Below are 13941 nucleotides of genomic sequence, written 5' to 3' on the forward strand. Positions count from 1 at the left end.
TTAAGGAAAAGGTTTCAACAAAATTTAAAATATGATAGCAGAAGTAGAATTTAAAATTGAGGAAATCTCCCAGAAATTAGAAAAGACAGAGAGATGAAAAATAAGAAAAATTTAAAAGAAAGTTAGAGGATCATTTTCCTCCTCTACAGGTGAGTTTTCATTATACCTCTACAGTTTTTAGACAAACGCTATCAAAGTCTATTTAGTAATCTTTTCCTTTTCTAGAAAAATGGACCAAAATTCTGGACTGGGGAACAACCCATAAATATGTAAAAAGAGCTACAAACATCAGAAATTTCAAATTAAATGTTTCAAATGTCACATTCTAAGAAAAGTACACATGTGGCAGGCTTCTGGTCCTAAAGAACAGTTGACTAAGTATACATGTCACTAAAAGCTATATACTTTTTCACTCAGAAACACGGACAAATTACAATCTAGAATCTAAAATGGGTATTTTCTTTCGCTGTTCCTATGGCTGAAAGATTAAATGAAACCTGTTTATCTTCAAAATATGAAAGCTACCTTCTTAGACATTAACAAGTTCTAACTGAACCTTCAAATGGATCAGCAATGCTTTCCATCTGGAATTACCATGAGGTATTACCTCGCGGATATGGATGTTTGGGTGCCACAGGCAATGATCTTGCGGTTTGTCACATCAGTAATAGGATTTCATCTAATGGCTTTGTTCCTTTCCTCAAAGGCTCATTTTATTTCCTGCACTTTTTCTGAAGTGCTAATGTTAAAGAATTTCTCTGTATTACTGTAAATTCTTTATTAGATTGAGTGGATTAGTTTTGTTTGGCATTTCAGTTGGGTAGTTTCATGCCTAGTCGTCTGAAATAAAGCCTCTTTCATTTCCCCAGGGGACTCAAGGGATCTTCTATTGTCCCTTGAATCCTTATAGTAGATATTTCACAGGAAATCATCCCAGGCCAAACTTGCACAAAATGCTAAAATCTGAATGGTAGTCATTATATAAAGCAAACAGGCATCTAAATGCAGGAGAAATTGTTTTTTTTTTTTTTCTTCCAAATGTCATTTTATTCACAGGAAGAATAACTCAATTATCTAAAGATCATGGCTTTACAAGAAGATCTGGAATATTAACCCTGGCTTTCCTGAGGCTTGGTGACTATTAGTTTAAAGGAATTCATGCTTTGAAGAGAACTTGAAAAAGACATGAATGGTCATATCTTTAAAATTATTTAGTCAGTTGTTACAGAAACAAGAGATTTTGAAATCAACTGTATATGGAATGAGAATAGTTTATTTCACTTTGCTGTTGTTTTTATTTGTTTTGTTTTTTTGGTTGTTTATTTATTTTTAATTTAATTTTTTTTTAATTTACATCCAAATTAGTTAGCATATAGTACAACAATGGTTTTAGGAGTAGATTCCTTAATGCTCCTTACCCATTTAGCCCATCCCCCCTCCCACAACCCCTCCAACAGCCCTCACTCAGTTTGTTCTCCATATTTGAGTCTCTTCTGTTTTGTCCCCCTCCCTGTTTTTATATTATTTTTGTTTCCCTTATGTTCATCTGTTTTGTCTCTTAAAGTCCTCATGTAAGTGAAGTCATATAATATTTGTCTTTCTCTGACTAATTTCACTTAGCATAATACCCTCTAGTTCCATCCATGTAGTTGTAAATGGCAAGATTTCATTCTTTTTGATTGCCAAATAATACTTCATTGTATATATATATACATGTATATATACACAATATATTATTCAATATATATTCATATATTATTGAATACATTATTCATATATTCATATTCATATATTATATGAATATATGAATGTATATTCATATATTGAATAATATATTCATATATTATTATATACAATATATTATTCAATATATATACACATCTTCTTTATCCATTCATCCATCGATTGACATTAACTTTGGCTATTGTTGACAGTGCTGGTATAAACATTCGACAACAGCACACCTGTATCCCTTGGATAAACACCTAGTAGTGCAATTGCTGGGTCGTAGGGCAGTTCTATTTTTAGTTTTTTTGAGGAACCTCCATACTGTTTTCCAGAGTGGCTGCACCAGCTTGCATTCCCATGTTGTTGTTTTTTTTTAAAGTAAGCTCTACGCCCAACATAGGGCTTGAACTCATGACCCTGAGATCAAGAGTCACATGCTCTAAAGACTGTGCCAGCCAGGCACCCAGGTTTATTCCATTTTCTAAGGTGACTTTGTTTTTCAGCCAATTTCCTTTCAGAAACTTAAAAGATCTCAGCTTCTATGACTATCTTTGCTGAAGCTCATGCACTCAGGGTAACTGCTCTGACTCCTGCCGAGCTCTCTGCTTGGCTGACTCCCTTACCTCAAGTCCTCTTTCAAGTCTCCTCTTCTCAAAGGGGCTGCTTCTGACCATCCTATTCAATGCTGTTTCCTACATGCCCATCCCCCCATACCCTCCTTTTCTTTTTTTTTAAATAGTACTTATTATCTTAACCTAACACGTGATTTACCTCTTTATTATGGTCATGGTGTTTTTTTTTTTAATTTATTTTTTTAATGTTTATTTAGTTTTGAGAGAGAAAGAGATAGAGTGTGAGTGGTGGCGGGCAGTGAGACAGGGAGACACAGAATCTGAAGCAGGCTCCAGCCTCTGAGTTGTCAGTACAGAGCCCGACATGGGGCTTGGATCCATGAACTGTGAGATCATGACCTGATGCTTAACCGAGACACCCAGGTGCCCCTATTACGGTCATGTAAACCATCACTCCCTTCCCACATCGTCCCAACTATAAATTCTCCTGAAATTCAGATACATCCCAGGAGATGTACTGAAAAGTGGTAGATGCTTAATGTATATTTGTTGAACTGACTGAACACACCTTTCTCATCCTATTGGCACTCATTCTCCCTGTTTTGTTCTCTCATATCACCATCCTCTCTCACTTTCTGTCCCTCTTTTTGTTTCCCAATTTAATCCCTACCAGGTTTCTCTCCTCTACTGATCTGTTTCTAAACAGAAATACTGTATCTATATTATATCACATCATACTATATTAGTGTAACACTTTGTACTACTCTTTTGAAGATTCACTCTATGAAGATAGTTGTACAAACCCTTCAGTGTCCATGTATGTTACTTAATTTGATCTGTATAACTGTCATTTGACACAGCACAAGTGTATCATTTTATAGGTAAAAATATTAAGGCCTTACAGAGGTAAAGCAACTTGCCTAATGTCACACGATCCATTAGTCACGGAGCCAGAATAAGATTTTAGAGCTTCTGTATATTCCTCCACAATGCAAAATACCAACACACACCCTTTTCTTTGCAATAAGGTACCAATTACCCCTTATTGCCTCCACAATAAATTGACTTGAAAGCTAACCTGGATTGCTCCTCATCCTACCACATACCAATTATAAATGTCAAACAGCAGGCTCACACATGGCATTTTTTTTAAGCTTCAGAGAATATATGAGTCACATGTACAGAATCCAAACTTTATACACAAACCATCCACTAAGATGGATTCCTATGTCACAACACAAAGACCTCAGTTTCTTGCTCAAACTACAAAAACAAACAAAAAACCCACTTTATTATTATGTTCACCTGTTTTCTTTTGGAAAATAGATTTGGGGAATTCTCTTTTTGACAATAACTATATACATGCTGTTAGGACTATGACTGAGAGAATGGGAAGGCAAGATGGAGTGAAGGTTTCCAGCCTTGTCCTAGGATTGGTGAGTGGCCCTAGTCTTTCAAGCATCACATGTGCGATAAGGTCTGAACCAGCCTGGTTTGTAGCAGTCACTGGAATTTGGCTGACAGACAAAGGTCTTCTCTTCTATGACTGAGCACTTACTGGGGTAACCCAATTCCACCACTGCCAGCAACACTTTATGTTTACATACACGTGGCTACCCACCTTTCCTTTTTAGGTTATACCCAGCCCACCAGTTTGTAATTTTTCTTTGTATTCTTGCTAGCTGGATTACTAGCCTCTGTTGGTGTTGCTTCTGGATCTCTGTTTGAGCACAGCAGAATACTGTTCAGACTGCAAAAAAAATGTTCCTGCTATTGCATTGCATAAACACCTTCCTGGTCGCTAACTCTGAAAAGAGCAGGTGTGCTTCCCCAGTAGAAGTCCTAGGGCCTTTCACAGAGATGACTAGAGGAGGTAGAGAGTTAGGCCAGAAGGGGTCCCCAGAATATCCCCAGGTATACCAGGACACTTTCCTACAATGAAAAAAAAAATTCAACTTGTCTACCACATGTTATTTTTAGGATTTTATCTGATTGAATGCTCTTTATTTTTTATTTATTTATTTTTTTTAATTTTTTTTTTTCAACGTTTATTTATTTTTGGGACAGAGAGAGACAGAGCATGAACGGGGGAGGGGCAGAGAGAGAGAGGGAGACACAGAATCAGAAACAGGCTCCAGGCTCTGAGCCATCAGCCCAGAGCCTGACGCGGGGCTCAAACTCATGGACCGCGAGATCGTGACCTGGCTGAAGTCGGACGCTTAACCGACTGCGCCACCCAGGCGCCCCTGATTGAATGCTCTTTAAATGTAAGATTATTTTACACAGATTTATTTTTTACGCAGATTCATTCTGGTGAATATAATCAATTTCAATTTAAAAGGGATGTTCCTAGAGCATATATAAACCCTATTTTTAATAACATCTCACATGTCTATATTTCTGGGCATAGAGTAAAAGCTCCAAATCAAATAGATTTGGGAGAACAGCTCATAGATTTAATTCCTAAAGATTTGACTAGAATTTTATTTTTACCTTTCCCAAAGTTCTTTTGAAACATTATAAAATGTGACCAACTTTGGCAACAGTTTCATAGCCCAATAAAATCATCCTGTTGAATTTAATGACATGATTTTCTGTGTGTCTGATTAAATATACACAACATAAAGTTTACTATTTTAACCATTTTTAAGTTTGAAGTTCTATAGCATTAAGTATATTCACACTGTTGTATAACTATCACCACCGTCTGCCTCCAGAACTTCTTCACGTTCCCCAACTGAAACTCTGGGTCTGTTAAATACTAACTCCATATTCCCCTTCCCCACAGGTCCCTGGCGAGCACTGTTCTACTTTTTGAAGGACACGATGTTTCAATGATCTATCTCAACCATCTTATCCTACTTTTGGCTAAAACCACTGTCAAATTATGCAATGAGACTCTTTCTAGTATTAGCATTTCCGCTCCCCAAAAGCACAATCTCTTTCCATTTCAGGCATATGACTTGGGAAAAGGGGACACGGAAAAAAGGAGTTTCAAGGTATGTATTTAAGTGAGCAGCAGAACAAAGGTAACCCTTTATTACTTTAGTCCTAGATTTCTACTTGCGTTCCTGTCGGTTTTTTACACAGAGATATTTATTAACCTCTTCTTAATTCATTTGCCATTTGTCTGGAATCTTCAAAGTTTAATTGCCTGGAACTCTACAGGATTTTAACAATTCATCATGATGGGTTTCACCGTGAAAATCTCTATTAACTCCTCTGCTTATCATGCTGCATAACATGTTTGTATCACATGCCCTAATTTCTTCTCTTTCTTTGGTGTTGTAATAGATTAATACTCTTCAGACAATTCTAATCTCACTTACTGAAGAATTCCAAGTCTGAGAATATGAGAACATTTGCTATTTTAGAGAAAAACTTATGATGCATTGAAGTCATTATAGAAATTTTAATAAAAGCAGTTATGCCTAATTATGTATTCCAGTAGCTTAGATTAGTTACAAGTGGAGAATTTAAAACAAAAGTCTTTACTAAAATATTCTGAGATTAGCATCTTATTAATTCTTCTCTAAACTCTCATGGACATCCTATTTATTGACTCTAATACTAACAATACTGAGAGTCACACACTCAGAATGGTTACTGAACAGTTTCCAAGATTTTTGTTCAGAAGTGTTAACTCAAACAAGTACTTACCATGAACTTGGTTTCACCTTTTGACAGAGTATCTGTAATAAAATGGACCTTCTGTAACTGCTCCACAACACGATGTAACAGCTTTGGCTATAGAAACATAAATAGGAAAAAAGAAAAATAATTACTCTTTTATAGCCAGAAAACATTTTTTAAGATGAGTTTTCTAATTATCTATGGAGAAATGCCTAGCTTTCCTTTAAGTACTTTCTTCTTCTAACACAAAACTCATTTATCAAATGAAACATATTTTTAGAAACCATCATTTTTCACCAATATCATTGATACTCCCAAACATCATTTGGGTTCGTCTGTTTCATTAAATCAAAAAGTTAGCTGCTTCGTCTTTAAAAGGTATATATTCCAAGGGCGTCTGGGTGGCGCAGTCGGTTAAGCATCCGACTTCAGCCAGGTCACGATCTCGCGGTCCGTGAGTTCGAGCCCCGCGTCAGGCTCTGGGCTGATGGCTCAGAGCCTGGAGCCTGTTTCCGATTCTGTGTCTCCCTCTCTCTCTGCCCCTCCCCCATTCATGCTGTCTCTCTCTGTCCCAAAAATAAATAAACGTTGAAAGAAAAAAAAAAAGAAAAAAAAAAAGAATATATTCCAAAAACAAAAATGTTTTGCCTTCATGGGTTTTTCTAACAGGGATAAAGTTTCTTAATATAACATTTTTTAGTAGAAAAATATTCTCTTAATGAAAACCTGAATATTATAGTGGATATTTCTAAAATATCCATGATAAGCAATAAATAATTCTGGAAATGTTGTATGTACTAAGTTTCTTTTTTGAAAATTAGACTGTCCCCCCCATCCCCAGTTCCTTGCAGAAAAACACTATTGTGTATCCCTTTCAACCATTTACTTTGCCTTTCACAGATGTCAATCAGTACAGAGCACTTCAACTGACTTTTCAAAAAGTCATTCTGCAATTAAAATTAAAATTAAAATTAGAATTAAAGCAAAAATTCATTCTGAAATATCCAACTATCATTTAGAAAATGATTATTTAGTACTGCCTGTGGGGCTCAGTCGGCTAAGCGTCCGACTCTTCATTTCAGTTCAGGTCATGATCTCACAGGTGTGAGATCGACACCCATGCTGGGCTCTGCACTGGGTGTGGAGCCTGCTTGAGATTCTCTCTCTCCTCCCTCTGCCCCTCCCCTGCTTGCACACACACACATGCTCTCTCTCTCAAAAAAAAAAAGAAAATGATATTTACTGTTGTGTAAGACAGCATATTTGACTATAAATTCTGCAGTACCTGTTTAGTTGATTCAGAGGTAAAGCTTGGATGGGTGAGAAGGACATCCATGTCACCACTGGACTCTGCACCTACGATAACATAAAATATGTGTGGAATTCCCTATGTGAATTTATAAATTAGCAGGCAAAAACAAAACCAAAGTGATGTCACACTGAGGAGCTTTACTTCTTGTAGACTAACTATATTTCACTGCACTTCATATTCAGAATTAGTTAAAAGATTTCAATTTTCTGTCCAACTGTTCAGGTATACTAATATAAACTGCAGAATCTGGGATAACAACAGTGATTGGCATTAAATGTGCATTACATACAGTTGGTGAGTTTAATGTACTAAAAATGCACCTAGGGGCACCTGGGTAGCTCAGTCGGTTAAGCGTCTGACTTCAGCTCAGGTCATGATCTCACGGTTCATGAGTTCAAGCCCTGCGTCAGGCTCTGTGCTGACAGCTGGGAGCCTGGAGCCTGCTTCGGATTCTGTGTCTCCCTCCATCTCTGCCTCTCCCCCACCTGTGCTCTGTCTCTCTCTCAAAAATAAATAAATGTTAAAAACAAAAAATTAAAACAAAACGCACCTAAATACTCAATAATGAATAAAAACAATATTGAAAGACTTTTTCCAAAAAAGATATACAGATGGCCAACAGACACATGAAAAGATGCTCATCATCACTCATCATCAGGGAAACTAAAATCAAAAGAACAATGAGATTATCACCTCACACCTGTCAGAATGGCTAAAATCAAAAACACAAAAAACAGTGTTGGCGAGGATGTGGAGAAAAAGGAACCCTCATGTACTGTTGGTAGGAATGTAAACTGGTGTAGCCACTGTGGAAGACAGTATAGATATTTCTCAAAAAATTAAAAATCAAATTACCATATGATCCAGTAATTCCACTAATAGGTATTTACCCAAAGAAAATAAAGACACTACTTCAAAAACATACATGCACCCCTATGTTTACTGCAACATTATTTACAATAGCTAAGACATGGAAGCAATGAAGTGTCCAGCAATAGATGACCCAAGTGTTCACTGATAGATGAATAGATAAAGAAGATGTGGTCTAGGGGCGCCCGGGTGGTTCAGTTGGTTAAGCATCCGAGTTCGGCTCAGGTCATGATCTCGCGGTTTGTGGGTTCGAGCCCCATATCAGGCTCTGTACTGACAGCTTAGAGCCTGGAACCTGCTTCAGATTCTGTGTCTTCCTCTCTCTCTGCCCCTCCTCCACTTGTGATCTGTCTCTCTCTGTCTCTCAAAAATGAATAAATGTAAAAAAAAAAACAATTTAAATTTCTGGGGCACCTGGGTGGCTTAGTTGGTTAGGCGACTGACTTCTGACTCAGGTCATGATCTCACAGTTCGTGAGTTTGAGCCCTGCATCAGGCACTGTGCTGACAGCTCAGAGCCTGGAGCCTACTTCAGATTCTGTGTCTCCCCCTCTCTCTACCCTTCCCCTGCTCACGCTCTGTGTCTCTCTGTCTCTCAATAATAAACGTTAAAAATTTTTTTTTAAAAAGAAGATGTGGTCAGGGCGCTTGGGTGACTCAGTTGGTTAAGCATCCGACTTTGGCTCAGGTCATGATCTCGCGGTTTGTGGGTTGGAGCCCTGTATCAGGCTCTGTGCTGACAGCTCAGAGCCTGGAGCCTGTTTCAGATCCTGTGTCTCCTCCTCTCTGCCATCCCCTCCCCCATGCTCATGCTCTGTCTCTGTCTCTCAATAATAAATAAATGTTAAAAAAAGTTTTATAAAGAAATAAAATAAAATAAAAATAAAAAGAAGATGTGGTCTATATATACAATGGAATATTATTCAGCATAAAAAAAAGAATGAATCTTGCCATTTGTGACAATATGGATGGATGTAGAGTGTATTATGCTAAGTGAAATAAGTCAGAGAAAGACAAATACCATACAATTTCACTCATGTGTGGAATTTAAAAAACCAAACACATGAACAAAGAAAAAATGAGACAAACCTAAAAACAGACTCTTAAATATAGAGAACAAACTGGTGGTTCCCAGAGGTGAGGTGAGGTAGGTGAGGGGATGGGTGAAATAGGTGAAGGGGATTAAGAGTACTTATCATGATGAGCACTGAGTAATGCACAGAATAGTTGAACCATTATATTGTATACCTGAAAACAACTATATGTTAATTAGTAAATCCTCATTATGAAAAAAGCTTTAAAATACAACTATGAACACTATATATCTAAAAACCTCAAATTAAACAACATGTTCTAACTCTGTAAAGGCTAATCAGAAAATCCATTTCAACTCTTACGACTCAATTCATTTAATGAATATTAGTAAAAATTACTATTATGGTATCATGGATAAGAATATAGCACTTTATAATGACTTAGGTTTTTATTTTGACCCCCACTCTACAACCACATAACTTTAGAAAGGTTACATACAGTTATTTATACTTTCTTTTATTATAAAACTATAAAAGTTTGTGTTCATTTCAATGGATTTTCATTTTAAACGTCTTTTGTTTCAATATTACAAATGTGGACTGTATATTCCTTTAGACCTCAGTTTCTCTGTCTATAAACTACTAAAAACTACTCTATTGGCCATTGTACAACTAAGAATAATATGTAAAAGCATCTAGAATAGTGCCTGCCGCACAGTCGGCATAAAATAATACTGTTTATCTCTTTTCTTTGCATTTTTGTAAGTACAATATATGCAAAACATACTTTTGGTCACTGAAGATATGGCAGTGTCTCTGGACCACTTTATGCATCAATAATCTTTAACCAGATATTTAAACATAAAGAAGACTAGATTCATTGTGTGCTGTTCCCAGGACATTCAAGGAAGCTATTTTATGAAAGAAAATTTTGTCTTCTTTTCTTCTCATTTCTCTTAAAAGTTGTGTCTTTTACCATCAACCTACTACCCAAAATGCATTACTCTATCCATTTAAAAAACAAAACAATTACTTTAGCATAAAAAGGGAAATAACCCAAGAGTCTATTAACAAAGGACCAAATAAATAAAGTATGAAACACCGACATAACCAAATGTTATGAAGCTATAAAAAAGAACAGGGGTGCCTGGGTGGCTCAGTCAGTTGGTTAAGCGTCCAACTTCGGCTCAGGTCCTGATCTCGTGGGTTATGAGTTGGAGCCCCACATCCGGCTCTCTGCTGATAGCTCAGAGCCTAGAGCCTGCTTTGGATTCTGTGTCTTCCCCTCTCTCTGACCCTCCCCCACTCACACACTGTGTCTCTCAATAATAAATAAATGTTAAAAAAAAAAATAAAAAAGAATAAACATGCTCTCTATATACTGATGTGGAAAAGATCTCCAAGATATGTTTTATTAAGAAGGTACATACTGTGTATATACTATGTTACTTTTGTGAAAGGGGGAGGAGGACAGCAAGAACGTGTATTCATTAGGTAAAGACAATGTGGTATGAATATACAATGGAATGTTACTCAGTCCTAAAAAAGAATGAGATCTTGTCATTTTTGACAGTATGGATGGACCTAGAGAGTATTATGCTAAGTGAAATAAGTCAGAGAAAGATAAATACCATATGATTCATTTATATGTGGAATCTAAAAAACAAAACAAACTACAAACAAAACAGAAACAGACTTATAAATACAGAGAACTGGTAGCTGCCAGAGGTAGGGCTAAGTGGAGGGATGGATAAAATAGGTGAAAGCGATTAGGAAGTAAAAATTTCCAGTCATAAATAAGTCATGGAGATGAAAAGTACAGCATAGTTAACACAGTCAGTATTGTATTAACATTGTATGGTGAGAGATGGTAACTACACTTAACTGTGGTGAGCACCGTGTAGTGTACAGAATTGTCACCACTATGTTGTACCCCTGAAACTAATATAACATTGTATGTCAACTATACTTCAATAATAAAAAGATTTTAAATAAATAAAAAAAACAAAACGGGAAAAAAGAATATATATTCACATTCATTTATATTTACTTGTAAAACCACTGAAAGAACACACAGGAAAGTGGTCATTAATGGGACAGTGGTGGGAGGGAGTGGAAAGAGTGAACTAGGACAGGGTAGAAGGGAAACTTCTTAGTGTATACCTTTTTTATATTAAAGCATGCAACCATATGATCTACTCGATAAAAGCAAAACTAAAATAGAAATACTGAAATCCAGAAAGGCTGTCATCTTCAACTGAGCATGCATTTGGCCTGCTGTGTATCCAAGTCTGTGTTCTGAAAATACAGATTCTAAGGCCCCACCTAAAAAGATTCTTATTTAGTAAGTTTGTAGCAGGGTACAGCAATGTGTACTTTTCTTTTTAAACTTTCTAGGTATTTCTGATGCACAGAAAAACTCAAACAACTGGTTAACTTTAATCCTCTCATTTTGCAAATATGGAAAAGGGGATGTGAAGAGACAGACTTACTTCAAACATGTAGTGACATATTTGGCCTCAGGGCCCAAGTCTTTTGGTCCCAGTCCCATGTTCTTTCTACTTATCAACAATTATTGATGTGGCACTTTCCCCTCCCAGCTCCAGATTCTTAAAGCAGCTACCCTGAGAATTTGTGGTAGCTCATTACCTACTGCTTAAGCAATACTCCAAAGGTAGCCAGGGATTCAGTCAGATAACTATTCCAAAAGTTTTAAATCAAGTTTTGGTATTACAATTTTTAAAGTTAATATTTTAAAATTTATATTACCCTTCCATATTCTGAGCCAGTAAGAAACCAGGATTCTCTTGGTTCCCACTTTGCTCACATTCACATAGAATGAGATCATCTGAAGGACCTGGTTGTTGTGAGACCTGGTTTGGAACTAGTGCTTCAGAGACAGTATTTTTAGATTTGTTACAGAAAACTTAGAAAATAAAAAAAGTTAAAAAAAAAAACACCACCACCTTCCCACAGCTTTACTAGCATGTAGTCAATTGCTCCTAGGCTCTTAATATATATAAAATTATTTTATAAAATTTGTTAAAGCTAGTCATTAAAATATCATCCTATAATAAAATAAGGATGAATTTTCTCTAATTTTTAATACATAGTCCTATCTATAAACAAATAAACTTAGATAATACTCTACTGGATCTTAGTATATCTATAAAGTAACACAAATTACATCTCTTTGTTTCATTTTTTTTTGGTATACATTAGGCAATTATAATATCAAGGCATGAATAACCTAAGATCAGGAAGTATGTTACCTCTTCTGAAACTGCCACAGACTGTAGCAATGTATTCAGAATCCACTTTTTTAACTTCATTTAGTACAATATCCTAATAGAAAAAAAATTAAGTCAGTATTCTAAAAATGGCTTTTCAACAGTGACATTGTCAATTCTAATCAAAGAATACAATTCAGCACACGCTTACTTGCATTTGTAACATCTCTTCACGAGGAATTCTTTTCTCAAAGTCCTCAAAATATCTATAAAGACAGAATAAGTAGACAAATGATTTTTGTGAAATTTAAATCTTCTTAAAAAATAAACTGCCTACCATATCAAGTGTCCTTATCCCAGTACATCATTCAAAAATCAAGACTAGCACTTAGTAAGAAGATAACAGTAAAAATGGGGGGTAAGGGTAAGTTTGTTTCTTAACTTAGACTAAAATTTTTAAGTGTCATTCTTTATGCTATTCCAGATACTCCATCTAAATTTCTTTTAAATAAACTTCACATTCCTATACCAAGAGTAAGTAAATATATTTAAATAAACTTCACATTTCCTATACCAAGAGTAAGTTAGTATATTTCCAAAGTGGACTGCTCCCTCCACTTTGTGTGTAAGTCACGGGGTTACAGTTTATTGCTCTTATATCCTGCAAAATTATCATATTTTAAAACATTATCCTATGAATCCAGATAACATTATGCTATGTGAAAGAAGGCATTCACAAAAGATCACATATTGTATGATTTCATTTATATGAAACGACCAGAAAAGGCAAATCTATATTGACAGAAAGTATATTAATGGTTGTCAGAAGAGGGGGTGGGGGTCGAGTCGGGGGGTGTGGGTGGAGAGAAAGGGGCAGGTAGAGAGAAATGGGGAGTAAATGCCAATAGGTATGGGTTCTTTTTGGGATATAACAAAGATGTTCTAAAATCAACTGTCATTATGGTTGCACAATTCCATGGATATACTAAAAACCACTGAACTGTATACTTTATAAAAGGATGAATTGTATGGTATCTGAATTATATTTCAATAAAGCTGTTACAAAAATATCTCAGTATGAAATAACATCTAAAACTGATAAAGCACCTGCTCAAAACCACCTCTCACAACAACCAAGTTCTTCAGAAGATCTCTGTTAAGTAAATGCAAGGAAAGGGAGGACTACACCATCCTGGTTTCTGACCAGTTCAGAGTCTTAGAAGAGCAGTGTGAGTTTAGAGGATTATGGTGAGGCATCAACAGGGCTAACCTGCCAACAATACTACGTAAGACAGGAAGTGATACCTGCTTATGTACTATGCATTACAAAAGGGATTCCAGATTGTATCCAGCACACAAAATAATTACTGATGCTGATATACAACATTCCTACTAGTTATTCCAACACCATTATTTAGGTCTTTAGGTTTTTATCTTTTTCTTTTTTTAATTTAGCATTCCATACTCACATCCTAGCTTCTTGGGCAGACTCTAAACTTCTTAAGAGCTACACTGATCCTGTTTATATCCTTACCCCAGACCTGACACAATGCTTTCTACAAT

At 36.1% G+C, this 13941-nt stretch overlaps 1 protein-coding gene across 2 annotated transcripts in view; it reads right to left on the reverse strand.

Moving 5' to 3' along the window:
- Positions 1-13941, reverse strand: part of POLB (DNA polymerase beta) — a 31089-nt gene that overhangs the window by 3143 nt on the left and 14005 nt on the right. For both annotated transcript variants that reach the window (XM_045459126.1, XM_045459115.1), the window contains 4 exons: positions 12590-12644; positions 12421-12493; positions 7219-7289; positions 5961-6047 (listed from right to left, as the gene is read on the reverse strand). In XM_045459126.1, coding sequence (XP_045315082.1) covers positions 5961-6047; positions 7219-7289; positions 12421-12493; positions 12590-12644 — 286 coding nt within the window. The remainder of the gene's footprint in view (positions 1-5960; positions 6048-7218; positions 7290-12420; positions 12494-12589; positions 12645-13941) is intronic.

Source organism: Leopardus geoffroyi, chromosome B1 (genome assembly GCF_018350155.1).
Source record: "Leopardus geoffroyi isolate Oge1 chromosome B1, O.geoffroyi_Oge1_pat1.0, whole genome shotgun sequence".
Taxonomy (NCBI): domain Eukaryota; kingdom Metazoa; phylum Chordata; class Mammalia; order Carnivora; family Felidae; genus Leopardus; species Leopardus geoffroyi.